The sequence below is a fragment of the Balaenoptera physalus genome (genome assembly GCF_965194825.1).
Source record: "Balaenoptera physalus genome assembly, chromosome: 14".
Classification (NCBI taxonomy): Eukaryota; Metazoa; Chordata; class Mammalia; order Artiodactyla; family Balaenopteridae; genus Balaenoptera; species Balaenoptera physalus.
In genome coordinates this window covers 83,877,110-83,905,028 of record NC_138893.1, presented here as the reverse complement: position 1 = coordinate 83,905,028, position 27,919 = coordinate 83,877,110, and the positions used below count along the sequence as shown (strand labels likewise).

The following is a 27,919-nucleotide window of genomic DNA, read 5'->3' as shown; positions in this document are numbered from 1 at the left end:
GCCCAGGTTCTTGTGCACCATTAACAGTTCAGCAAGGTGTCCCTCAGTGAATCCCTTTAACTTTTATGCTGAAATTTCTTCATCCACCAAATGGCCATAATAACATTTGCCTTATCAACCACACAAAGACATTATGAGAATCAATTGTGATGGCTGTTTTGAAAGTTTCTTGGGAAAGTATGAAGTACTGTATTAATATGAGTAACCATCATTGCATGCTGTATAGTATAAAATTTTGTGAGGTTTTGTTTTGTTATTGTTTTTTAATCATAGAACCAATTTGGTGTGTTTTATACCTGTTTCAATGACTTTGAAAAAAATTATGAAATGGAACAATTAGTCCTAATCTTAATACTTATTCTTATCCTGTAATAAGCCATAAGAATACTTATTAAGAATGAGAATAAGAATACTTATTCTTATCCTGTAATAAGCCATAAGAATACTTATTAAGAATGAGAATAAGAATACTTATTCTTATCCTATTCTGTATTCTTATCCTGTAATAAGCCATAAGGGGTAAAGACAAGGATGCTTACTTACAGCATCTATAAGCAGTCTATGGTTAATGTTAGTTCTTAAGCCAATCCTGAAGTTAAAGAACACTGCTTCCTATCCTACACCAATTTAAGGAATGCTTTTAATAGAGCTACTGTGGCAGATTGATTGCACTGAGAGTCCCGATTCTTCCCTACTTCCCTACTTCCTATATAGTAAAAAATTTTACCTCGCCCAAAATGAGGTCTGGCTTTTGCCATTTTTCTGGGAGGTAATCTCATGTCTGATAGGAGCGTCTGCCTCCCTGAGGGCCTTAGGTCACAGGGGATAGTCTAACAGTGTGATTTAGAGTAGGGGGTGGCCACACCACAAAGACCAACAATGTGATTTAGGGTGGGGGCCTTGGGTGACGGATCCCCAGTAAAACTCTGGACACCAACACTCGGGTGAGTCTCCCTGGTTAGCAACATCCTATATGTATTGTCACATACTGTTGCTGGAAAAATAATGCATCCTGAATCTATGAGGAGAGGACAATAGAAGCTCCACATTTAGTACTTCCCCAGACTTCACCTTAAATGCTTCTCCCCTTGGCTGATTTTAATCTGTATTCTTATCCTGTAATAAGCCATAACCACGAGTATAATGAGTGAGTTTTGTGAGTCCTTCTATCAAAATTGAGAATGGTTTTGGAAACCCCTTGAAATTGCAGTTGGTATTGGAAGTGAGAGTGATCTCTTGGGAACTGTTCCCTATAACTCTGTAGTTGACCTAAACCCCTAACAACACCTTGTGCCATGAAATCTTGTAACACCGTCCTATTGTAACTCTGGGCCTGACCATATAATATGCTTTGACTGTCATGCAGGCAGAGACTTGCATATTTCCACTTGTGCTTTTACCCTCTGCCATCATTCTCAAAAGAATATCCCCATGCTAGCTTGCTAGAAAATGAGAGACACATGGAGCACAGCCAACTCACCCCCAATGTCCCAGCCAAGAACATTCTAGATTATCCAACAGTGCACCACCCCTAGACACGTAAATGAGCCTGATCAGGATCTGCAGAAGCACCTAGCCAATCACTCCAGGTATGTGAGTAATAAACCCTTGTTTTATGCCTCTATGATTTTGTGGCTGTTTGCTATGAAGCATTATTGTGACAATAGATAACTGCTAACAACTACCTCCTAAGCTTCCATTGTGATATAGGAATACAGAATATATGGATACTGTCAATCAGGGGAAATCTCCAAATTCTTTTCATCCAACATTGAAAACTTAATGACCATCGATTTGGATAATCCTTATGTTATAAAATATTAGAGCTTTAGGGATATCTCTAACTGAGGCCTGGAAAAGTGAAATAATCACCAGATTAGGTAACAGAAAAAATTACTTTGGGAATATAACCACACACAGTGTACACTTTGTCTTATACTTAGAACCCCTCTGGATATTGGGGTAAAGATGACACTATACAAGACACTAGAGAAATGAAAGTTAGCTATAGTTATAACCCACTATTGAAAGCCTTTTGCTGGACCTTTTAACTGATAATGAAAGTGACAATTTTCTATCTTTTTCTTTTTTAACTTTGCCAGCTTTCTGACGGAATTGCTAGTGACTACAATAAAATGTCCCAGAAGTAGTTGTAAAAATTAAAAAAAAAATTTTTTTTTAAATGAAAGAATTAAAGCAAAGAGAGTAAGAGCTCAATTAACAGGAAATAGAAACACATAGTCTAGTGACTACATTATACTAACAAAATCATGTATTCAAATTAATGTTTACCTTGGTATACACTAATTGTCCTGTTTCATCTTGTCTTCCAGCTGAATATGGCCTTTAGTCTTGGTTCTACTCCCCGCTGTGTGTTAAACATTACTCCATATTTGGGGAGGTGGAAGAGAAGGAAACCTATTGTACTTTGCTCTTGAAGAGAAGCATAAGGACCTCCCCAGTGTACATGACACCACTGGCTATGCAGACACACAGGGCTCTTTGCCAGTGGCTTATTTATTTCAGGGGCCCTCATGAAACCACTTCCCACCCTGTTTGCTAAGATCTATTTCTTGTCTCACATGAAATGAGACAATATCCAACGGTAAGCCTGTTTACAGAATGAACCTGCAATTTCTCTCCAAGTTTGCTCAGGTACCCCTACATCCTAATATCCACTCCTATAACTGGTCAAACACTGAGTAAATGGGCTGTTGTCTCACATGCTTACATGCTTACACACACACACACACACACAGACACTCACACATACCCCATACACACATGTACAAGCATAATTAATTTTTTCTGGCAGAGACAGCATGTTATTCACCATTGTGTCCCCAATTCTAGCATGATGCTTGCCACATGATAGGCTTTCAATAAGAATATGTTCAATGAATTAATAAATACATATCTCTAAAATACATTGTTACTACTGAGCTCATGTGCCTCAACGAGAGAGCTTGCATGCCGCACACTACAGAGGCCACGCGCCCTCGAGCCCGCACACCACAACTAGAGAGAGAAAACCCACACGCCACAACTAGAGAGAGAAAACCTGCACGCCACAACTAGAGGGAAGCCCACACGCCACAGCGAAGAACCTGCATGCTGCAACAAAAAATCCCGCATACCTCAAGTAAGACCTGACGCAGCCAAAAAAAAAAAAGAAAGTAAATAAATAAAAATTAAAAATAAACAGAGAATTTTCATAAAACAATAAATAAAATACATTGTTACTTTCACCACCAAAAACTAGACTGGGATTCAATGACTTGAGGCTCAATTTGTGCCCTTAAAAGAGTATATGGCATATGCTAACACATATATACAGAATATTAAAAAAAATGGTTCTGATGAACCTAGGGGCAGGACAGGAATAAAGACACAGACATAGAGAATGGACTTGAGGACACGGGGAGGGGGAAGGGAAAGCTGGGACGATGTGAGAGAGTAGCATTGACATATATACACTACCAAATGTAAAAGAGATAACTAGTGGGAAGCAGCCGCATAGCACAGGGAGATCAGCTTGGTGCTTTGTGACCACCTAGAGGGGTGCGCTAGGGATGGTGGGAGGGAGACGCTAGAGGGAGGTGATATGGGAATATATGGGGATATAGTATACGTATAGCTGATTCTCTTTGTTATACAGCAGAAAGTAACACAACATTGTAAAGCAATTATACTCCAATAAAGATGTTAAAAAAAAAAAAAAAGAGTATATGGGAACTTCCCTGGTGGTCCAGAGGTTAAGACTCCATGGTCCCAATGCAGGGGGCCCAGGTTCCATCCCTGGTCAGGGAACTAGATCCCACATGCTGCATCTGAGAGCCTGCATGCCGCAACTAAAGATCCCACATGCCACAACTGAAGATCCCACATGTCGCAACTAAGGATCCCGCACACAGCAACGAGGATCCCGCATGCGGCAATGAAGATCCCGTGTGCCTCAACTAAGACCTGGTGCAGCCAAATAAATAAATAAATAAAATTTTAAAGAGTATATGGTATTAAATTATTATGTGATTAAATAAAGCCACTTTATTGAACTTAAGCATGCCCTAAGAAAGACAATTTTTACTTTATGACCTAAAAAAACTATGAGGATTACAGGTACCTACACCATATTTGCTGTATTTACTAAACATGTACTATAATTGTTTAACATAATTAATGATTTGGTTGAATATTTTTAACAGCTTTATTGAGCTATAATTCAAATAACATATAACTTACCATTTAAAGTGTGCAATTCAGTGATCTTTAGTGGGTTCACAGAATTGTGCAACCATCACCACAATCAAATTTACAACATTTTATCATTCCAAAACAACAACAAAAACGACAAACCTCTGTTTCCACTAGCAGTCACTCCCCATTCTCCTCCAACATTTCCCCCATCCCCACCCCTAGGCCACCTCTAAGCTACTTTCTACCTCTATAGATTTGCCCATTCTAAACATTTTATATAAATGCAGTATGTGATCTTTTGTGAATGGATTCTTTCACTTGGCATAATATTTCGTGCTTCATCCATGTTGTAGCATGTATCAGTACTTCATTCCTTTATATTGCCAAATAAAATACTGTTTATGGATATACTATATTTTGTTTATCCCTTCATCAGTTGATGGACATTTGGATTGTTTCTACTTTGGGGCTATTTTGAATGATACTGCTATGAGAATTCGTGTTCAAGTTTTTGTGTGGACATATGTTTTCAGTTGTCTTAAATATATACCCAGGAGTGGAATTGGTGGGTCATTTGGTAACTCTATGTTTAACTGTTTGAGGAACAGCCAACCTGTTTGCCAAAGCAGCTACACCACTTACAATCCTGTAAGCAGTATATGATGATTCCATTTTCTCCATGTGGCCACCTTAGTGGGTATGAAGTGGTATCTCATTGTAATTTTGATTTGCATTTCCATGATGGCTAATGATGTTGAGCATCTGTTCATGTACTTATTGGTCATTTTTGTATCTTCTTCGGAGAAATGTCTATTCATATCCTTTGCTCATTTTAAAATTCAGTTATTCATCTTTTTTTTTTAAACTTTGGGTTTATTTGTTTATTTATTTATTTATGGCTGTGTTGGGTCTTCGTTTCTGTGCGAGGGCTTTCTCCAGTTGCGGCAAGTGGGGGCCACTCCTCATCGCAGTGCGCGGGCCTCTCACTATCGCGGCCTCTCGTTACGGAGAACAGGCTCCAGACTCGCAGGCTCAGTAGTTGTGGCTCACGGGCCCAGTTGCTCCGCGGCATGTGGGATCTTCCCAGACCAGGGCTCGAACCCGTGTCCCCTGCATTGGCAGGCAGATTCTCAACCACTGCGCCACCAGGGAAGCCCCAGTTATTCACCTTTTTATTACTGAGTCGTAAGTATTCTTTACAAATTCTGGTTACAAGTCCCTTATCAAATGTATGACTGTCAATACATTTTTTTCCTATTCTGTAGGTTGTCTTTTCAAGTTCTTGGTGGTATTGTTTGCAGCACAAAAGTATTAAAATTTTGGTGAAGTCCTATTTTTTCTTTTGTTGCTTGTGCAAACAAGCTACCTGTGATTTAACAGGGATGCATTGAATCTGTAGATCAATTAGGGGAATATTGTCATCTCAACAAAATTAAGTCTTCTAATCTATGAACATGAGATTATTTCCATCATTCCAATATTTTCCAATATTTTTATTGAGCTTCCCTGCCCCACACCCAGTCAGATATAACCCAAGCCTATAGTACATTATGGTAGTCAAAGACACAAGGTCTGTCTGGAATCAGATAGGCTTGGGTTAAAATCCAGCCCTTCTACTTACTAGCTGTGTAAATATGGACAAGTCATGTAACTTTTCTAAGCCTCTGTGTTCTCATCTGTAAAGTGCAAATAATAATATGTATCTTTTAGGATGTGAGGATTAAATAAATATGTGAAACACTTTGCATAGTGCCTGAATACAGTAAATGCTTAATTAATCTTAGCTATTTGTCTCAGTCTGTTTGGGCTGCTATAACAGAATACCACAGACTGGGTGGCTTACAAAAAAACCAGAAACTTATTTCTCACAGTTCTGGAGCTGGAATTCCAAGATCAGGGTGCTAGCATGCTCAGGTCCTTGGAAGGCCCTCTTCCAAGTTGCAGATTACTCGCTGTGTCCTCATGTGGTGAAAGGGGCAAGGGAGCTCTCTCAGGCCTATTATGTGAGGGCATTCATCTCATTCATAATGGCTCCATCCACATGACATAATCACCTCCCAAAGTCCTTACCTCCTAAAAGTATCACACTGGGCATTAGGGTTTTGACATATGAATTTGGGGGGGGGGAGGGAATGGAAACATTCAGACCATAGTACTATTTTTTATTATTATAGCACTTAACACTTAATTGCTCAAAAATACAGTTATTTTGATTTTAAAAAATTATTAGAGCCCTAACTTTCTCTAAGCATTCTTCCCCATTTGTTTGGAATTCACTGACTTTATATCTTATTTCCCTCAAATTATCTGTGCCTTCCTTAATGCTAATGAATCAATCTAATAAAAAGCTTGGGTTCATGTGCTAATAATAAGATCCAAAAGAAATAACTGGTCAACTACCCAGAACTGCTACTCTTCCTTCCCACATAACCTAGGTACATATTAACAATGACTTCAGGATTTAATAACTCTTATCCCCTACAGTCTAATTGCACACAGAGTGATTCTTTTAAAATGTAGGTCAAGGGACTTCCCTGGTGGCACAGTGGTTAAGAATCCACCTGCCAATGAAGGGGACACGGGTTCGATCGCTGGTCTGGAAAGATCCCACATGCTGTGGAGCAACTAAGCCTGTGCGCCACAACTACTGAGCCTGCGCTCTAGAGCCCGCCAGCTACAACTACTGAGCCCACGCACTGCAACTACTGAAGTCCGCACGCCTAGAGCCCGTGCTCTGCAACAAGAGAAGCCACTGCAACGAGAAGCCCGCGCACTGCAACAAAGACCCAATTCAGCCAAAATAAATAAAATTTTTTTAAAAACTAAAAAAAAAATTAAAAAATAAAATGTAGGTCAAATCATCTCACTCTCCTGCTCAAACTGTTCTGTAACATCCCATCTTCTCAGAGTAAAAGCTGAAAGCATTACAATGGCTCTATAAGAATTGTAAGACTTACAAGGCCCTAAGTGATCTGGTGCTTGGCTACTCTTTAACCTCATCTCTGACCACCATGCTTTGTCCTAGCCTTTCCTCAGACCTGCCAGGCACACTTCCACCCTAGGGCTTTGGCATCTGCTGATTTTTTTCTGTCTACAAATCTCTTCCCATAGATATCTACTTGGCCTCCTTCCTCACCTCCTTTAGGGTCTTTACTCAAATATCACCTTAACAATGAGGCTGACCACCCTATATAAAATAGCACTTATAACCACCTGACACATTGTATATTTACTTATTTGTTTCTTCCTCTAGAATGTAAGTTACATGGGGATAGAAATTTTCATGTGTTTTGTTCCCTGCTGTATCCTGTGCGGATAACAGTTCCAAGCACATTTGGTACTTATTAAATATATATTGAAAGAATGGCCTTCAAAACTGTCTTCCATGTAAACAAATAACTTTAGTAGTAAGAAGAAAAAGGAACAGCACCAGAGTAGTTTTGTTGAGAGACTGCTTTCAGTCAGATGGAATCTTCTTGCCCTGGTTCATCAAGGGACGCATTCTGCCAAAAGTTCAAACACATCTAGACACAGTCCTGTCCTTTCAAACTGGCAGAATTTCATGAAATCTTAGAGCTAGCTCTAAACTTAGCAGACATAGATAGAGTTAGAGATCCAGAAAGGTTGAAAGGTATCTGAATTCCCATCCCAATACTCCTCTCTGCGTGACCCACCCTAAATATGCCTTTGTGTAGGAGGATGGGTTTAAAGACTATCTTTTTGTTATTGAAAAATGGATCTAATGCTAAAACTACCGCAGTAGTTCTCCTGGTAATGAATTTAGATCTCAGAAGATCGTGCTTTTGACAACCACGGTTAACTTTGCAGTTGGAGGGCATAGCAGCATGCCTGGGGATTGAACTACATTTCCCAGAGTGCATCTCTAGGAGGGTTCTGGGAAGTGTGGCAGAGGGAGCAATCGTCCATTGAGGAAGGAGAGTCCAACATTTGGAGTTTGCTGGTTCTGCTGATTGTTGAGGCCTAGGCAGGCATCCCCAAGAGAATTCAGAGTAAGTACAGGGGAAGAGAAACCTATTCAGGTTCTAAGTGGAAGAAGAATTTTATGGGGAGACATAATCAGAACTTGAAAAAAGTTCTCTGTCAGACTCTCTTCCTTCTTGCAGAAACCAGGCAATGACCACAGTTTTGCATCATAACTTGTGGAGCTATCAGATTAACTACAGCTAATAATTTTCTGATACTTTTTAGGAGAGTTGTTTAAAAATGGTATTTGTTAACTTCTCTGCATTGTGCCTGAATTATTTTGAATTAAGGGAGGAAAAATTATCTTTTAGAAAGCAAACCATAAAGCTGGTCAGTGAGACCGTGAAATCTGTTTCCCAGTAGCTCCTCAGTTTTGCATATTTCCCATCCCACTGAGGTCCACAATCATGAAAAATCAGACTCCCTGAAAAGAACTCTCTCAAACACTACTGAACCTGGCCTCTTCTTAGAAGAAGTAACCAGAGAGATTCGAGATGGGCTTTTTTGTCATGCTGTAGTGCTTTATAAATTAATCTTTCTTCTGTTAAGATGAACAGGATGCAAAGCATATGTGAATCATTTATTACAGGAGGTTCAGAGAAAGTCTTCCTCTTAAGGGCTTTGCCTCATCATTATTTAATAGTTTTTTGGTCAAAATAATATTACCTTTCATCTCTATCAGTCTTTTTTAAAAACTTACTTTTAAAAGTACTTTTTAAAAATTGTACTTTCTAAAAACTTAAATAGTACATGAATGCTGGAAGGTGATTTCCCATGTATTTCTCATCAAAACATGAGCTTTGGAACCAGATAGCCCTGAGTTTCCATCTATTGCTCCCTAGATCGTCATCTCAGATGGTTAACCTCTCAAAGCTTTATCTTCCTCTCTTGTAAAATAGAATAAATTCATTCATTCATTCATTCATTCATTCATATATATTGTGTTTTATACTGTGATAGGGACTATGCAAGATGCTGTAGATAGGGAAGATGCAATCCCAACTCTTAAGGATTTTACAGTCTAACACATCTGAGAATTAGGTATGTCAAAACCTGACATAGTTATAACACACTTTAGATCCCTTTTCTCTCCTTTCTTCCCCTGTGAGAAGTGAGACAGAAACCAAGCTCCCCAACAAGTTAGGTGACAGCCCCAGGTCACAAATTCAGTCAGTGGGAAAGCCAGGAACAAAAGTCTGAGTCTCTCCAGTGCTTACTTCCCTGTCCCTTTCTTGCTTTGGAGGAGACATGAATTTGCACTGAAAACAAAATAGAAGGCAGGCCTGAGCTTGTCATCTAAAGTAAAATAATGGTACTAATATTTTCTTCCAAGACTAATTTTGTGAATAGTGCATTTTTTATCCCCAGTGTGCCATCAGGCGTAAAGTACAATAATAGTTGCCAATTCAAACAAAAACAACTATCCTATTCCTAATGGAGAATTTGAACAGGTGGATGTGAGTTTCATATGTAGCATGTTTACCAGTTGTTGATCCGCATGTTTACCAAGTCTGAGCCCTTGGGTCAATACATTTTGAATAATATATCACACCGAAGACCCCTAAAGGTGAAAATCACAAACCATTTCAGAAAAGCAGTAGCAAATTTTTCCTGCATGAGGTTTCTAAATAATATATGGCCATAAGAAATTATATTTTTATCCTAAAAGTAATCTCACATAGCTTCTTGACTGTTTTAACAAGCCTCTTTTTTTGTGCTGAGGTTCAGTCTGAATGGCAGCTTCCCAGAGAAAAGCAATACATATAGCAGTGGTTCCTACAATGCATTTCAGCGATCATATTGTGGAAAATGCTATAAATGTACTATACCATTTTAAAAATTAGAATGGTCAAAAGTAGAGTAAAACCACAATAAATAAATGAGCACAGAACATCAAACAGACAATTTACAAAAGGGGTGCTAGAACTATTAAATCTGAAAACACTTTGAATCTCAATAGTGATCAAAGAAATATAAAAGTTCTTTTTTTTTTAACCAAATGCTATCAAACTTTGTAAGTGTGGCAATGTGTAGAAAGAGCCATATAATTTTAAAACAAATTTTGTCCCAGTAGTTCTATGTAGGGGAACTTATCTTAAAGAGGTAACCTGAAAATATCAGCACAGAAGTATTTAGCAGTATTTTATTTCTGGTAATTTAAAATCAGAGCCACCTAAATGTCTAAAATTAGGGGAATATTTAGAAAAATAAGGATGAGAGTCTACTTGGTATAATATTATATAGTCAAAAAAAATCAATAAGTAAACCTTATACAAAAACATGGAAAACTGCTTATGACATGTTTCATGAAAGCAAATTGAAAAAATGTTTACTGACTATAAATGTGTAAAGGTTGTATGTGCAAAAGACTAGTATATAAATTATAAGTTATATTAATGGGGTGATATTATGGGCACTCTTACAATTCTATTTTCTAGATGTCCTGTAATATAGTTATATTAACTTGATAATTTAAATGATCTATTTGAAAGAGAAAAGTATGGTTAAAGCTGAATTTTAAGGAAATCATTTTCTCTTCTTTGACTTTTAAGTAGTCTACACCGCTTTTATATAAGATGTGTAGAAAAAATAAACAAGGGACCATTTAGAAAAGGTATTAGACTTAATCTTTACTGGGTTTTTGACTGTACCAATGAAGGTACAATTCTCAGTTAAAATATATTTGGTTTTCCTCTTGATTATCAATTTTTTTAAGCTACATTAGGAACTTTACTATGTCTTCTACAAGCTCGGTGACCACCAACATATGAGTCAGCAGGACATGATAATCCACAATTGGCTAAGGCTAATTTAGTAGGCATTGATTGCATTTAGGCAAAACGTCAGGCAGCGAAGCACAGTGGGCCACACAGATTAGTTGGTAGTCATAACTACAAACAACTCTTACAGTCTCACCAAAGGAATTCAAGGAACTCACCAAAGAAATTCCCTATGGTTCTCAGGGAATGAGATGAAGTGCTACTGTGAACAGTGGCCTGGAAAAAGCCTCACAGTGAAGTTAGTCCTGGGAACTACTGTTTTATTACATGCTATCTTATTGTACAAAAAATATGAACACATGGTTAAAAAATTTTTTTAAGTACAGAAATGTCAAAATTACAAGTACCCTTTTCAATTCCTGTGTCCATCCCACTCTTTCAAATTAGTCACCGTTAACACTTTGGTATGTGGACTTCTAGTCATTTAAAAAATATAAATAAATACATATCCAATTAATTATATTGGTATGTATATGTATATATCCTTTTCTTTATAAATTAATTAGATCATGCTAAACTAACCAAATACTACTTGCTTTTCTTACTTAACAGTATATTCTGAATATCTTTCCCTGTTACTACATATATTTTTTCTACTGTTATCTGTTTATTTCTAATAGCTGTATATTATTCCATTTTATCATAATTTTCAGTTAACATTCCTGTACATATCCTTTTCTTCCTAGGACAAATTCCTAGAAGTGGAATTGCTAGGGGAAAGGGATGCTTATTTTCACGTTTTGATAGATATTTCCAAATTGCCGTCCAAAAATATCGTATCAATTTACACTCTCAGAGTTGTATATGAGACAGAAATGTTGACTTTAAATTCATTTCCTCCAGTATATCACAGAAGTCTTTGGGTTATTAAAATAGGGATTATACTTTTAATACTCTCTTAGAGTGCTTTATAACCCACATATCACATACTGCCTTCTGTGAAAGCTATATATTTATTTTCTCTCTCCTGCTAGAATCCCTTGAGGGATGTTTATCCTATACATTATTGTGTCCCTTAAGAGAGCTTGCATAAAGTCAGTACTCAATAAATATTTTGTTGAATGTCACTTACTAAATATATTTTACCCTTGGTTAGGACATAGATTATAGCCAAAACTGTCCAAGTATTAGTCATCAGTGATTCATAATTATGCAACCAAGAAGTAGGCCTAAACTTTAGACATTCCTTGGTGGTTTACTGTCAAAGCTTGCTTCCCTTGGGAACAGTTAAAAGGGTGGTTGGTTATTTAACTGTACTGATTTTCTTGTTTCAGTGGAACTTCTTTGACTTTTTTATTGCTAATGTGAACTGTACTTTTCAGGGAGAATAAAACACTTACTGTTACACAATTTAAAAGAAATCACCTTCTGCAGAATGGATTCTTAAGGTATAGAATTATTTTTCCTCTCAAAGTGAGACCTAAAAAGTATCTTAGATCCGTGTGGGTTTGCATAGCTGCCTTTTGAAATATTTTCCTAAATGCCTGTAATTTTATATTTTTCTTATCTACAGGATTCTTCTTACTTCATTTTCAAAAGGACTTTGCTTTTCATGTATTCTGAGAAACTTGGCTCCATTACTCTGGAGACACTCCTAGGCTTACTTGGTCTATTAGGGTAATGCTAGCTGCTGTAAAAAAAACTTCAAAATTTCAGTGGCTTAATATGGTAGAAGCTTATTTCTCTCTCACAAGTAGTCCAAGGTGGGGACTCTTTGGTTGGTGGGTGGCTTTTCTCCATGTAGTGATTCAGGGATCCAGGCTCTTCCATCTAATGGCTCTGCCATTCCAGAGTCTTCCAAGCAAATGGGGATAGAGGATGAAGAAGGCATACCACTGCTTAACTGTGTCAGCCTAGAAGAGATACACATCACTTCTAGTCACATTCCATTGTTAAGACCTAATTTTGGTCCCACCAAAGGACCAAAGGAGGAGAGAAATGTAGGCCTTGGCTTGGCGACTACCACCCAGCAAGAATTCCACAATATAGAAGGAGGAGCACATACTTTTTTCATGGATAGTTAGCTGATTCTCACAACAACCTATTAGGTAGGCAGAACAGGTTTCAATTTTGTAGATTAGGAAAGGTACTGAAAAGTTGAAATCCCACAGCTAGTTAGCAGTATAAATGCAATTTAGAAGCCAGATCATCTGACTCCCATTCAGTTTATCTTTCCTTAATATTAAATAGTGATCCTATTCTGGCTTAAAGTATAACCCTTTTGGTGATTCATTACTTTAAATTGCATGCTATGATCTCTCTTTTTTCTAAACTCCTCTTTCCCCTAAGGACCTGACAATGTCCCTGTATTGTGGAATTACTCGCAGGAGAAAATCTTTTTGGTGCTGTAGGCTGCTGTCAACCTATGTCACTAAGACACGGTGAGTTTTGACCAAACTGAGCTCTGATTATTATATCTTTGGTCCATTAAATTATAAAATATAAATATCTCAAAATCCTATATTGGGGATTACGGATATATGATTAAGATTTACGTATAAAGATGTTCAATGCAAATTATTTATAATTAGAGAATTTCTAAACAACTAAATTTCCAATATCTAAAATGTCTGACATACTTAAATATAAATTCTTTTTTTATGATAAGAACTTTGGGGACTTCCCTGGCGGGTGGTTAAGACTTCGCCTTCCAATGCAGGGGGTGTGAGTTCAATCCCTGGCTGAGGAGCTAAGATCCCACATGCCAAAAAAACAAAACATAAAAAAACCAGAAGCAATATTGTAACAAATTCAATAAAGACTTAAAAAAAATAAATAAATAAGAACTTTGTCTTTTCCACTATGGTACCCCTCGTGCGTAAAACCCTAGTATCTGGCAAATAGTAGGCACTGAAATATTGTTGAACGGATGAATGAACAGTAAGGGAAAAATTAATTAAATCACGTTATACCCCTATGATAGAATTAAAAACTATATTGAATAATAGTTCATTAAGGTTCCTGAAAATAAGGTAGATAACTCCAGTCCCAGCATACCACCTGCATACCTCCCCCATCCCCCCACAACTCCCTCCCCCAAGAACTGAACCACAGTGAAAGGCAGACTAGAAAAAAAAAAATCTACACCAGTACAGGAAGGTGATAAAGGACTGCTTTGTCCCCAGCCCGGGCAAATTTAAAATCTGTGAATTTGATATCAGTAGCCTGCTCTCATTCAGTTTTGGGGTTTAAATTTGCATCATCTACGTGGTGTGGTCCAAAACCCCCAACCTAAGAAAAGACTTTAAGTAGTATTTGTAGACTTGCAGATGTAAAACCTCTCTGGAGGGATACACTCACAACCAGGGCTTCCCACACTGAAAGCGCTGCCATACATGAGTGCCCAGTTCAATATTTAAAGGCACATAAACATACACAATCTTACATGAGCAAGACTGAGAAGACAACAAAATTGCAATACTTGTTTTAGATATTGTTGAACATTTGGGTTATTTACAGTTCTCAGGCTGAGACTCTTAAGAACAATAACAGAATTAACTGAAGTCTAAAAAATGAGTGTTAAAGTGATTAAATGTATTGAAAATGAATAAAAAATCATAAGAAAAATAAAATTCTATCAGTAAAGAATATGGTGTGAAAAATGTTAATGTGCTTACAAAAAAAGGCTACAAATTAGTAGATCAGTTCTAAAAGTACTTATTGTATATGTATAGATGCATAATATTAATAAATAGTTTGGAGAATTCCAAGGTATAAACAATGATCATCTCTGAGTGGTGGGATCCTTTTTTTAAAAAATTTAATTAATTAATTAATTAATTAGGCTGTGTTGGGTCTTTGTTGCTGTGCGCGGGCTTCTCATTGCGGTGGCTTCTCTTGTTGTGGAGCACGGGCTCTAGGCACACGGGCTTCAGTAGTTGTGGCACGCGGGCTCAGAAGTTGTGGCTCATGGGCTCTAGAGCGTAGGCTCAGTAGTTGTGGCGCACGGGCTTAGTTGCTCCGTGGCATGTGGGATCTTCCCGGACCAGGGCTCGAACCCGTGTCCCCTGCATTGGCAGGCAGATTCTTAACCACTGCGCCATAGGGAAGTCCCTTTTTTCTTATTAAAAAAGTTAAAAAATAGTCATTCTATAGAAATCAGAAAATACAGTTACCAATTTTTTTAAAAAAAGGGAAATCATCCAGAATCCCACCACTCGGGGACTTCCTTGGTGACGCAGTGGTTAAGAACTCACCTGTGAATGCAGGGAACACGGGTTCGAGCCCTCGTCCGGGAAGATACCACATGCCACAGAGCAACTAAGCCCGTGAGCCACAACTACTGAAGCCTGTGCACCTAGAGCCCATGCTGCACAAGAGAAGCCACCGCAATGAGAAGCCCGCACACCACAACCAAGAGTAGCCCCCGCTCGCTACAATTAGAGAAAGCCTGCACGCAGCAACAAAGACCCAACGCAGCCAAAAATAAATAAATAAATAAATAAATTTATTTTTTAAAAAACCTGCTCCTATGTTATGGGGGTATAAATTAATAAGAAAAAATGTTTAAGTTTGATAATCTTAGTGTGTTATGGTTTCCAAACTATTATACTTAAAGGGGAAAAATGCATTTTTAAGTGATTTATTTATTTATTATTGAGGTATAGTTGATTTACAATATTATATTAGTTTCAGGTGATTAACACAATGATTCAAAATTTTTATAGATTATATTCCATTAAAAGTTATTATAAAATATTGGCTATATTCCCTGTGCTGTACAATATATCCTTCTAGCTTATTTATTTTTTTATTGGAGTATAGTTGATTTACAATGTTTCAGGTGCACAGCAAAAAAATGCATTTCTAAAAAAAGTGTTCCAATCAAGAAGAATGCAAGGAACTTTTTGGATCTCAGTACCAGTTCCAGTGAGGCCCCAGGTTTAAGACCTTAACCTGGATGTTTTTGTAGATGTTTTGCTTTTTAGGGTCTTTAGGGCAAAGCACAGGTTGTATCACTCCTACTGTTCTTTTACGAAGTTAGCAGTTTGTTCTATTGTTTATATTTAGTAACTTCTGAGTGGCACATAGCTCTCCTTTGACATACATTTAGACTTTGTCCCAGGAGGTTGCAGTCACTCACAATAAGTATAAAAATATCATGAGTATTCAAATCTCAGGTTTCTTTTGTCTTCTGGTTACAAAGAGCTCACTGCAATCGCTTTTATCATACAGTCAAAAATAGGTTCCTGGGCTTCCCTGGTGGCGCAGTGGTTGAGAGTCGGCCTGCTAGTGCGGGGGGCACGGGTTCGGGCCCTGGTCTGGGAGGATCCCGCATGCCGCGGAGCAACTGGGCCCGTGGACCACAGCTGCTGAGCCTGCGTGTCTGGAGCCTGTGCTCCGCAGGAGAGGTCACGATAGTGGGAGGCCCGCGCATCGCGATGAGGTGTGGCCCCCGCTCGCCGCAACTGGGGAAGGCCCTCGCACAGGGACGAAGACCCAACACAGCTAAAAATAGATAAATAAATAAATTAAAAAAAAAAAAAAAAATAGGTTCCTATAGATGCCACTGGGGCATGTTTATCATTTTACTTTGTAGTTTCATGTGGAGCTAACTCTACTGGTGTTACAAAAGCTCCCAGATCCTACAGAAAATATCTGTAAACTGTGTTTCCTACTTAAGTGACAAAATATGCCATATATGTGAGAGTCTGTTGTAGGGCTTTCAGCGGTCAAAATCATTATACCTGGGAGTTCCCTGGTTGCCTAGCGGTTAGGACCATAGGCTTTCACTGCTGGGGCCTGGGTTCAGTCCCTGGTCGGGTAACTGAGATCCTGCAGGCTGCATGGCACGGCCAAAAAAAAAAAAAATCATTATCCCTAAGGCCACAGAAGGAGAATCCACATTCAGTCCTCCCTGAATCATGCGGTTCCTGCCCTGATTCCCAAGGCTCTTGAAAGGATAGACTTAGGCCGTCCTTAATGAAGGTACAGAACTTGCTCCATTACTTTTTTTTTTTAGAGAAACTAATTACAGGATGTACTCTTTTTCTACATTTTAATTTTGGCTATTGAAAATATTACACTTATTAAATAAGTGTAGGTCAAATATGGCTTCACTTTCATCAATGGTCCCTTCAGTAGAGATAAGAAGCTAACGGCATCCGCTTGGGGGAATAGATGTTTGAAACAAGAGTGCATTGAAGATAAAAGTTGCTCTTTACCATCCCTAGATTGAATAAGGGTTTCTGAAGGTATAGTGTTTGTTCCTTGTCTGCAATAATAAAGTCTGCTTCCATCTCTAGGTGCTCTGTGGTTGATGTTTTATCACTGAACTTGTTTTCCTTTCACTCCACTGCATGTAAATTCTTGCCTCACAGCATAATATTGGCAAAGTACCTTGAAGTTCAATTCAGTAAATATTTATTACCCTTGAAGTTCAATTCAATAAATACTTATTGAATTGAGCCATTCAATATGCTAATTACTCATGATACAGAACTAAGGCAGACCCTGCCCTTAAGAAGATCATAGTCATTTTTGTTAAAGGAGACAAGAATATACAATGGAGAAAAGACAGCCTCTTCAATAAGTGGTGCTGGGAAAACTGGACAGCTACATGTAAAAGAATGAAATTAGAACAATCCCTAACACCATACACAAAAATAAACTCAAAATGGATTAAAGACCTAAATGTAAGGCCAGATACTATAAAACTCCTAGAGGAAAACATAGGCAGAACACTCTTATGACATTAATCACAGCAAGATCCTTTTGGACCCACCTCCTAGAGAAATGGAAATAAAAACAAAAATAAACAAATGGAACCTAATGAAAGTTAAAAGCTTTTGCACAGCAAAGGAAACCATAAACAAGACGAAAAGACAACCCTCAGAATGGGAGAAAATATTTGAAAATGAAGCAACAGACAAAGGACTAATCTCCAAAATTTACAAGCAGCTCATGCAGCTCAATAGCAAAAGAACAAACAACCCAATCCAAAAATGGGCAGAAGACCTAAATAGACATTTCTCCAAAGAAGATATACAGATTGCCAACAAACACATGAAAAGATGCTCAACATCACTAATCATTAGAGAAATGCAAATCAAACCCACAATGAGGTATCACCTCACACAAGTCAGAATGGCCATCATCAAAAAATCTACAAACAATAAATGCTGGAGAGGGTGTGGAGAAAAGGAAACCCTCTTGCACTGTTGGTAGGAATGTAAATTGATACAGCCACTATGGAGAACAGTATGGAGGTTCCTTAAAAAACTAAAAATAGAACTACCATATGACCCAGCAATCCCACTACTGGGCATATACCCTGAGAAAACCATAATTCAAAAAGAGTCATGTACCACAATGTTCATTGCAGCTCTATTTACAATAGCCAGGACATGGAAGCAACCTAAGTGTCCATCGACAGATGAATGGATAAAGAAGATGTGGCACATATATACAGTGGACTATTACTCAGCCATAAAAAGAAATGAAATTGAGTTATTTGTAGAGAGGTAGATGGACCTAGAGTCTGTCATACAGAGTGAAGTAAGTCAGAAAGAGAAAAACAAATACCGTATGCGAACACATATATATGGACTCTAAAAAAAAAAAAATGGTTATGAAGAACGTAGGGGCAGGAAGGGAATAAAGACACAGACCTACTAGAGAATGGACTTGAGGACACAGGGAGGGGGAAGGATAAGCTGGGACAAAGTGAGAGAGTGGCATGGACATATATACACTACCAAATGTAAAATTGATAGCTAGTGGGAAGCAGCTGCATAGCACAGGGAGATCAGCTCAGTGCTTTGTGACCACCTAGAAGGGTGGGATAGGGAGGGTGGGAGGGAGGGAGACGCAAGAGGGAAGAGATATGGGGACATATGTATATGTATAGCTGATGCACTTTGTTATAAAGCAGAAACTAACACACCATTGTAAAGCAATTATACTCCAATAAAGATGTTAAAAAAAACAAAAGATCATAGTCTTTCAGGGGAGACACAGATTAACAAATAGCACCACGTAAGTGCAACCACAGAAGTATGGGCAAGGTATACAGTAGGACAAAGGAGGGAATGACCCCCTGTAGCCACCTCAAATCCTTTTTTAAAGAAATTTAGGATGTAAATAAATAAAAGGAAATAACCATGGTAGGAGACCAGTGCAGGAACAGAATTCTCAAAGATGAATGCTGTAAAAGAATGCTGTAAAAGTGTGGTTTTGTAATGCTTTGATTATTTCCAAAACACAGGTATTTATCTGAGCTGAAGGAAGATGATGATGCATGTAAAAAAGCCCAGCAGACAGGAGCATTTTACCTCTTTCATAACCTGGCTCCTTTGCTTCAGAAATCAGAACATCAATACCTGGCCCCCCAGCATAGCCTATTAGGTAAGCCCAAAGTAGACTAGTAAAGTAGACCAGGCTGTGGCCGCTAAGCAGAACTCGGTCCATATCAAATCCCTGAGAAGAATCCTCCGAGTTTAGAGTCCAGATTTTTCAAACTTCTTTTGTCAATTAATAATTTAATGTATAAACCTGAATTGCCCAATCGAATATTTTTTGGTGATGGTATGAACCACTATAGCCTTAAACCAAGGGTCAGGAAAACTGCTGTCCAAATTGGAACCCATGTCTGTTTTGTAAATAGATTTTTATTGGAACACAGCCTCACTCATTCATTTACATATTGTCTATGACTGCTTTTGCACTACAATGGTAAAACAGAGTATTGTGACAGAGACCGTATGGCTCACAGAACTTGAAATATTTTGCCAACCCCTGCCTTGGACCAGCAATTTCCAGCCTCCAAGGAGCTGTTCACTGTTACACTGTTTAAGATTTGCATCATGACTTAATTTCTCCTTAGAAGGATCAAAACTAAACGTGAACTAAAATTGTTTTGAGAACTCTTTTAAGGTATATAACTAGAGATATCTAAGCCATTGGGATTTGGCATTCAAGATGCTACCTTGAGTTTTACGTGATGTCACTATGCACAAACTTCTAAATACATTGCCAGGGTCAGATGTTGGAATACTTAGATAGGTAGTTTCTAGCAGTGCATAAGTATATGAGGATGTTTACCAGAAGGCACTAAACATTATTTATAGATTAGCAATGTAATCTTGTATTATGAACAAATAAATATGAGTCCTTCATGCACAGGAGAGTAGATTTTCTCCCTATACAGCACTTGTCTTTACAGACCAGGGTCTCAGATGAGTAGTCTACCCTGGCCCACAAAAGCAGCATGATCTGAAGAGTAAATTATAGAACTGCTTTGGTCTCTCTACCATTTTAAGTTTGACACTTATTTTTTTTTCAGTGCTTTAATAAGTTAACTATCATGTATCTTTAAAACTAGGGGATATGCTCCTTTCATGATACAATCATAGAGTAATACAGTGTTACACAGAAAGAATTCCTTTAGTTTAAACTCTTCAGATTGCTGATGAGAAAATGGAGGGAGGCCTTGAGAGGTTAAGTGATTAGGCCAAGATTACATAGCTAATTAGCTGCAGGGTGGTGACTAGAAGCCAGCTGTACCTACTTCAAGTTGAAGTAGATGGTTTCCAATAAGTCTAGTATGGCTCTGATGGTTTAATTAAAACCCTTGTTTTCTTCCCTTCTCCTTCTGTGTTTCTTAGAGTTGGAAAGGCTCCTGGGTAAGTTTGGGCAGGACATGCAAACAATAGAAGATTCCGTGCTAATTGGATGCTCCGAACAGCAAGAAGCATGGTTTGCTCTGGATCTAGGTCTAAATAGCTCCTCTTCCATAAATGGTACATAACATTATTCCTGATGGGTACTTCCCAGTGGTTCTTAGACTTCGGGATTCCACATAATAGTAAAATTTCAAAGAACATTTTAAGAATACAAAACAATTTCAATTTTTCTTAAGTTAGGACCTTAAAAGATAGTACCATCTACCATCATCATCACTTAAAGGACATTTTAATGCTTTCTTTCTCAGCTAGGTGGTGGTACAAAGATGTTTACTGTATTATTCTCTGTACCTTTATACATTTTATATGTCTTAAATATTTCATAAGAAATGTTTTAAAATTCATGACATTATTCTTATTTCTCTTATCAATGCAGGTGCATAAACATGTTACCTGGGAGTAGCTCTGGGTCTTCAGACCTGCATTTGGGAACTGGTTTGCTAGAGGCTCATGGCTCCTGTCAGGCTTTCCTTCTCTCTTTCAGGGTGTAGCTGTAAATGTAATGATGCTGGAATGAGGTTCAGATAGGAGCTTAGAGGTCCCCTTTCATCTTTTTTTCCAGGTATAGTGTGTGGCTAGTGCAAATGTTCTTACTGCCCCGAAGAGGATCTTGGGAAACACTATGCTCTAATGTTTCCCAAATTTGCCTGAATATAAGAATCTCCTGGTGCTTGTTAAAAAATAAAGATTTCTGGGCCTCACACACCTGCTATTCAGAATCTCCAGGCAGGGGTTTGAGAACCTGTATATTTTTTTATTCTCCCTAGTTGAGTCATATTAGGTGAGTTTGGGAAACACTGTTCTAACAGAATATACTTGAGAGGGTCCCTGAGGTAAAGTTTGACATTCATTTCATTTTGTTCTATTTTCTCATTTTTTAGCTTCCTTACAGAAACCTGAAATGGAGACAGAGCTCAAGGGGTCTTTCACTGGGCTGAGGAAGGCTCTCTTTCAGCTGAATGTGAAGGATGCCTCCTTGCTCTCCACGGTAGATTGATTTCTTGGTTCTGTAGGAAATTAAGCAAATTTGTATTTGTATATGGGAAACATTTGATTTTTTTTTTTTCAGATCATAGTCCTTCCTACAAACCTTGGCAGAAGGACAATGTGCTGTAGGGAGATTGCTTATTCTCCTTTCTTTTACCCCGTTTTAGGCAGGACCGTTGTTAGTACCATTGTCTCCTGAGGGTGTGCAGATATATGGCAATATGATCTATCAGCCTTATAAACATTTTTAATGACCCACAGCATGACATATACATCATGAGAAGTTATTTTATATTGCTTTAACGACTTGTCCTCCAGCTTTAGATTTCACTTGCTAAAGTGCTTTTGATTGCCCACTTAAAGAGGTATATCTAAACATTTTTTAAATTAATTAATTAATTTATTTATTTATTTTTGGCTGTGCCAGGTCTTAGTTGCGGCACACAGGATCTTCGTTGCGGCATGCAGACTTCTTTAGTTGCGAAATGCAGATTCTTAGCTGCGGCATGCTTGCGGGATCTAGTTCCCTGACCAGGGATGGAACCCAGGCCCCATGCATTGGGAGCGTGGAGTCTTACCCACTGGGCCACCAGGGAAGTCCCTAAACATTTTTTATTTGCAAAAAAATTCCAACTTTATTGGGGAGGAGTACACGTTGGGGTGTTTAATTATACTGAAAATGTTTTCTTTTTAAGCTGGCTCGTAAGTTCACGGGTGTTCATTATGATATTTTATATATTATATTTAAAAATAATTCATAATACATTTAAAATATGCTTTTTAAAAATTCATACTTCAGAGAATTCCCTGGCAGTCCAGTGGTTTGGTTAGGAGTTGGGCTTTCACTGTTGTGGGCCTGGTCAATTCCTGGTCGGGGAACTAAGATCCCACAAGCCACACGGCACAGCCCTCCAAAATAAAATAAAATAAAATTCATACTTCAGATGCTAGAGGACTATGTTCAAATAGTTTCCTTATTTTAAAGTTTAAATAGTTAATAAACATTTAAAGTAGGTGAGCTGAAAAGGGATTGGTGTGTCCCTTTGAGTTGCTCTTAATAGTAGCCCCAGCACCATTATAGATGAGCCCCACATTCTCTCCAGATGAAACCAAGCCCATCTTTGTATTCCTAGGCTCAGGCTCTTCTCCGTTGGCATGATGCTCATCAGTTCTGCAGCAGAAGTGGGCAGCCCACCAAGAAGAATGTGGCTGGCAGCAAGCGTGTGTGCCCTTCCAATAAGATCATCTATTATCCACAGGTAAGCATCGCTTTAAAAGGTCAGTAATCCAAGAAGGCTGTGCACTACTCTGTCTTGGGGATGGGAGCCTGTACAGCTAAAAGGCCTTCCTTAGTTACCCATTACTTTGTTTCATTAACAGGCCCCAAAGCCCTAGTGCCCAAGTTTCCATCCCCTTTTCCTAGATGACTCCTGTGGTGATCACTCTGGTGTCAGATGGGACTCGATGCCTGCTTGCCCGCCAGAGTTCCTTTCCCAAGGGAATGTATTCTGCCTTGGCAGGTTTTTGTGATATAGGTAAGGAATTTCGGGCATATACAGATAACACTGAAAGACATGAAATCTGATAGTATGAAATAGTATGTATTTCTTATTCTTGTTGCCATAGTGCTTGGTGTCTCAAGCACATTTTTCCCTATTATATCAAGAAAACTACTTTGTGGCATCAATTTTCCAATATTTTATAGGCAAATTTTCAAACATAAGCATAGCTGGAAGATTTATACAGTAAACACCCATATACTCACCACCTAAATTCTATGATTACTATACTTACTTTATCACGTATCTGTCTATCCATTCCTCTATCCACCCATTAATCCATCTTATTTTTTGATGCATAGATTGCAGACATTAGTACACTTCCTCCTAAATATTTCAACATGCATATTAATATTATATTAACTAGAATTTAATATTTATTTACAGGGTTTTTTGTCAGTCTATTGGGGTAAAATTTGCAAATGGTGAAATGCGGCATTTGAATTTTATTAAAAACCTGAGGGCAGCAGTAGCCTCTCCGACTCTTATTTTGTGTAACTAACCTAGTAGGTTCAAGTATTGCGGTTCAATACCCAACTTCAGACTTGATTCCTAGTGTAGAGACTCGGAGATTTAGGGCTCTCCCAAGAGTATTTCATTGACTTTGGAGCCAGTTTTGCGCTCCTTTCACCAACGGGCTTCTGTATCACCCTTCCTGCTGCAGGGCTGTCCTGAATTAATCTGTGTGCTTATAGGTGAAAGTCTGGAAGAGGCTGTCCGGCGAGAAGTTGCAGAAGAGGTGGGATTGGAGGTGGAAAGACTGCAATACTCTGCATCTCAGCACTGGCCCTTTCCTAATGGCGCACTTATGATTGCTTGTCATGCAACTGTGAAACCAGGGCAGACAGAGGTGAGTTCTGATGCTTCCCTTATGATATATCCTTTGCCTCATCCAAGCTGGTCTGTAGGTACTTACTAAGCACCTGTCTAGTCCAGCATTGTTTAGATTATACAAAGACATGTAATATATGATTTATACCTTTAAGGAATTTGCAATCTTATAAACAACTAATCACCATAAAAATTGGGAGTGCCAACACAATCACCATTCTTCCTTGTATATACCTCAATCATGAAACAATTTATCTTTCATCGTCAGGAAATTAACAAAGTCTTGCATAGAATAGGCACACAATAAATATATAAAATTCAATGATTGATTTCAGAATTGGTATTATTGCTCCAGTCAGGATGTTGGGGACTAATAATATAAAATCATAGGAACTTCTGATTGAAAGGGACTTAGATGTTGTCTTATCCCACCTCATCTTGCTCTAACATCCCTGACAGATGGTGTTGTGGTCCCTATGTGCCAAAGTCTGTCTATTTTGTGCTTTGGTTTCTATACAATGAATAATATCTAATCTGTCTCAGCTCCCTGTGGATGCAGTTTGCATTTTTGCTTCTTGCAAGGCAGATACTATGCTTTTGACTATCATTAATTAACACATCCTTTAAAGAAGATAACATTTATATGTTCTTTTTTTAGTTATGTAAGTTAGGCACAAAGAGAAAAGTATTACTCATAACTTACCTCTCAATGTTAACCACTCTCTCTCTCTCTTTTTTTTTTTTTGGCCACGTTGCATGGCTTGCAGGATCTTAGATCCCCAACCAGGGATTGAACCTGGGCCACAGCAGTGAAAGTGCCGAGTCCTAACCACTGGACAGCCCGGGAATTCCCAAACCACTTAATATTTTACTATTTGAGCTTCCAGGATTTTTTAAATTTTTTTTTAATATTTAAAATATATACTTAACTCTCATCTCTTAATTATGGTACTTTTGCTACTGGACCCTATCTAGAACTGATTATCTCCCAGACTATAGATCCCAGATATTACCTTCTAAGATTGCTCAGTTCTGGAACCATTTTCTCATCTTTGGCCATCGTATTCTAAGTTTTGTATCTCTTAACCATATATCCTGTTTTTCCTTATGTCTTTCAGATCCAGATGAACTTGAGAGAACTAGAAGCAGCTGCCTGGTTCAGTCATGATGAGGTGGCCACAGCCCTGAGGAAAGACAACCCATCTTATCAGCAACAGAATGGGGCTTTCCCATTCTGGTTGCCCCCCAAGTTAGCCATTGCCCACCAACTGATAAAGGAGTGGGTGGAAAAACCGACCTGTTCTATCCTGCCTGCTTAGCTCAGATCAGGCCACCTAATCAGATAAATCCCTCCTATCTCAGAGGGGCACATCAGAGATCAACTGATAAAGAGGTGGTGACAAAAGGTCATCTCCAGGCCAACATCATAAGAAGGCAGAGCAGATGGTGAGCCTACAGCAAGGCACATCTGCCAGCAGTGTTAATAAAAGAAGTTCCTAATCATAGGCAATCAAAAATGCCAAAACTGATGAGATGACAATTGTCAAAATCAGAGGGAAAGTTGAAGTATTAGTTTGGATATGGGCCCTTGCTCATTTTCTCCTGTGCTTTGGAAGCGAACATCTTTTGGCATGTGGCTTGTCTATGCTGGGTTTATACTAACTGCCAAAATGTGCCTGGTATAATTTTGGTTACAACTTTTATCTTAATATTGAAAATATATACTAAATGTAAAGATCATTGTTCATAACAGATTCTACATTCTTTTTATATACTCTTATCTCTTAGGATCACAAAGCAATTATAGTCATTAAAATGAAAAAATATATATATAGCAGATCTCAACCCCCTACTGAATTCCTTTTTATCCTCGTACAATTTAAAAAAATAGCACATTTTTTTTTAAACAAATTTATTTATTTATTTATTTTTGGCTGTGTTGGGTCTTCGTTGCTGTGCACAGGCTTTCTCTAGTTGCAGCGAGCAGGGGCTACTCTTCGTTGTGGTGCACGGGCTTCTCATTGCAGTGGCTTCTTGTTGCGGAGCATGGGCTCTAGGCATGTGGGCTCAGTAGTTGTGGCTCCCGGGCTCTACAGCACAGGCTCAGTAGTTGTGGCGCACGGGCTTAATTGCTCCACAGCATGTGAGATCTTCCTGGACCAGGGCTCGAACCCATGTCCCCTGCACTGGCAGGCGGATTCTTAACCACTGTGCCACCAGGGAAGCCCAGCACAACATTTTTGAATTTATGTAGAGGTAATTATTTTGTACATGGTAGTTAAGTAAAAGTCATATTCCTTTAAATCCTTCATCCCAGGAAAGTGGGAGTTAAGGTCTTCCTCAAGGTACTCTCTAGTAAATCAGAGGCAGTGATCTTCTGTTGAGGTAACTGCATGCCAGTGGGGCTCAAGAGCGTAAGTCTTTTTTGCTGTTACTTGCTCAGTTTGTGACCCAGGGAAAAGATTATCACTTGCCATGCCTGTTTTCCTAAACGTAAAATGGTTGCTGCCTTTTGCACACCCAGTAAGTGTTGTAACTTCAACGAAGCGATCAGTGAAAATGAACCATTTCTTGAGTTTTATGGGATAAACTAAATTTAGGATTTCTCATCATTCATATATGCCATTCTAAACCTTGTCATAGGGAAGAAGCACTTATCTGGAGGAAATGAAATAAATTTCTGTACCTTTGTTCAGATGTATATTTCTGTCTTATGAAGTGAGAAAATTGTAGAAAGTGAGAATTGGGGGTGGGAGAGAGTAATCTCTTTATTAGTGTGACAAACATTTAAGTCCAGATTCCAAGTCTGTGGAATGACTAAAGCAATATTCAGAAGAAATCCTGTTAGAGGGCCGTTTGAAAAGAGGAATGGCTGGGGAAAGAGTCTTATCTTCAGGTACTTTTAGGCAACTAACTAGTGATTAAAGACACAAGTGCCAGAGACCCTAAGATTATTCACACATCCAAGTCCCACAGGACTAAGTAAAAGAGATTCTAGAACTAGAAAGATTGAAGCAACTGAATTTCCTTTTGATCCCAAAAGGTTGTTACTCTCACCATTGCCAGCAAAAACATCATTGCTTTGGGGAAATAAAACTGCCTTCATCAGGAAATGTTGAGGGATAATTCGTGATGGGACTTGATTGTCCTGTTAGATTGGCAGCTTGCCCTGACCTGGGCTGAACCTAGCATGTAGAAGGGAAAAGCACTCTCGAAAGAGAGGTCCTGAGATTTCTTCATATCTTGCAGTTAGAAGAAAACAGTTCAGGGTCCATGTGTATTACCGTCTCCCAATGTTTTCTATCTCTTTGTGGGTGTGTTTGTGAGCACATGTGTACACAGTATTTTCAGACTGGGGAATCTGAAAATACTGATAAAAAGGGGAGTGTGCAGGATTCCTAGTTATGAGTTTCTCAAACTTACCATGGAGTAAGTGTTTACTTTTGGATTAATGTGTTGTGTTGGAAAAGAAAAAATGAGAATGGCTAATAGGAGGAGCTGCAACATTGAACTCTGTTTCCCAGCAGTGAGTGGGAAGAGGGCTTTGCTTCTTAGAACTCCAAGGACAACTGAAAGCACAGGCAAAAGAGGGCAGGGTTGGGGTACTGAAAAATGGCAGATAAATAAAAGAAGCTTTGGTGCAGGGCTCACCTGGCTGGAGAATATTTATGTGGCAATGAATCACGAAGGTGCTAAGGATAAAAAGAACCCAATGGGTCCATGAAGAAGAACAGCAAAAACAGGTAAAACCCTAAAATTATTGGACACCAGAGGGAGACTGACTCAAGGTCATTGGTAACTGGAATAAAAAAGCAACTCATTCATTCCTTATGTTTGCCTATCTACCTTCCTTCCTCTACCCAATATTTAATTCTCGATAAACTTAATGTTCTAAACA

The 27,919-nt window shown here is 38.5% G+C and overlaps 1 protein-coding gene across 3 annotated transcripts; it reads left to right on the top strand.

Moving 5' to 3' along the window:
* The first annotated feature begins 442 nt into the window (after positions 1-442).
* NUDT13 (nudix hydrolase 13) lies at positions 443-26,722 on the top strand. Of its 3 annotated transcripts, XM_082424563.1 has the most exons (10): positions 5,204-8,207; positions 12,284-12,349; positions 13,251-13,342; positions 19,168-19,307; positions 20,567-20,701; positions 21,526-21,632; positions 22,765-22,890; positions 23,055-23,166; positions 23,886-24,040; positions 25,140-26,722. In XM_082424563.1, the coding sequence occupies exons 3-10, from the start codon at positions 13,260-13,262 to the stop codon at positions 25,338-25,340; spliced, it is 1,059 nt and encodes a 352-aa protein (XP_082280689.1). In that variant the 5' UTR covers positions 5,204-8,207; positions 12,284-12,349; positions 13,251-13,259; the 3' UTR covers positions 25,341-26,722. The 3 variants fall into 3 exon arrangements, with proteins under 3 accessions (XP_082280690.1, XP_082280689.1, XP_082280688.1); XM_082424562.1 differs by lacking the exon at positions 12,284-12,349 and having other exon boundaries at positions 5,207-8,207; XM_082424564.1 differs by lacking the exons at positions 12,284-12,349; positions 20,567-20,701 and having other exon boundaries at positions 443-8,207.
* Positions 26,723-27,919: the final 1,197 nt, after the last annotated feature.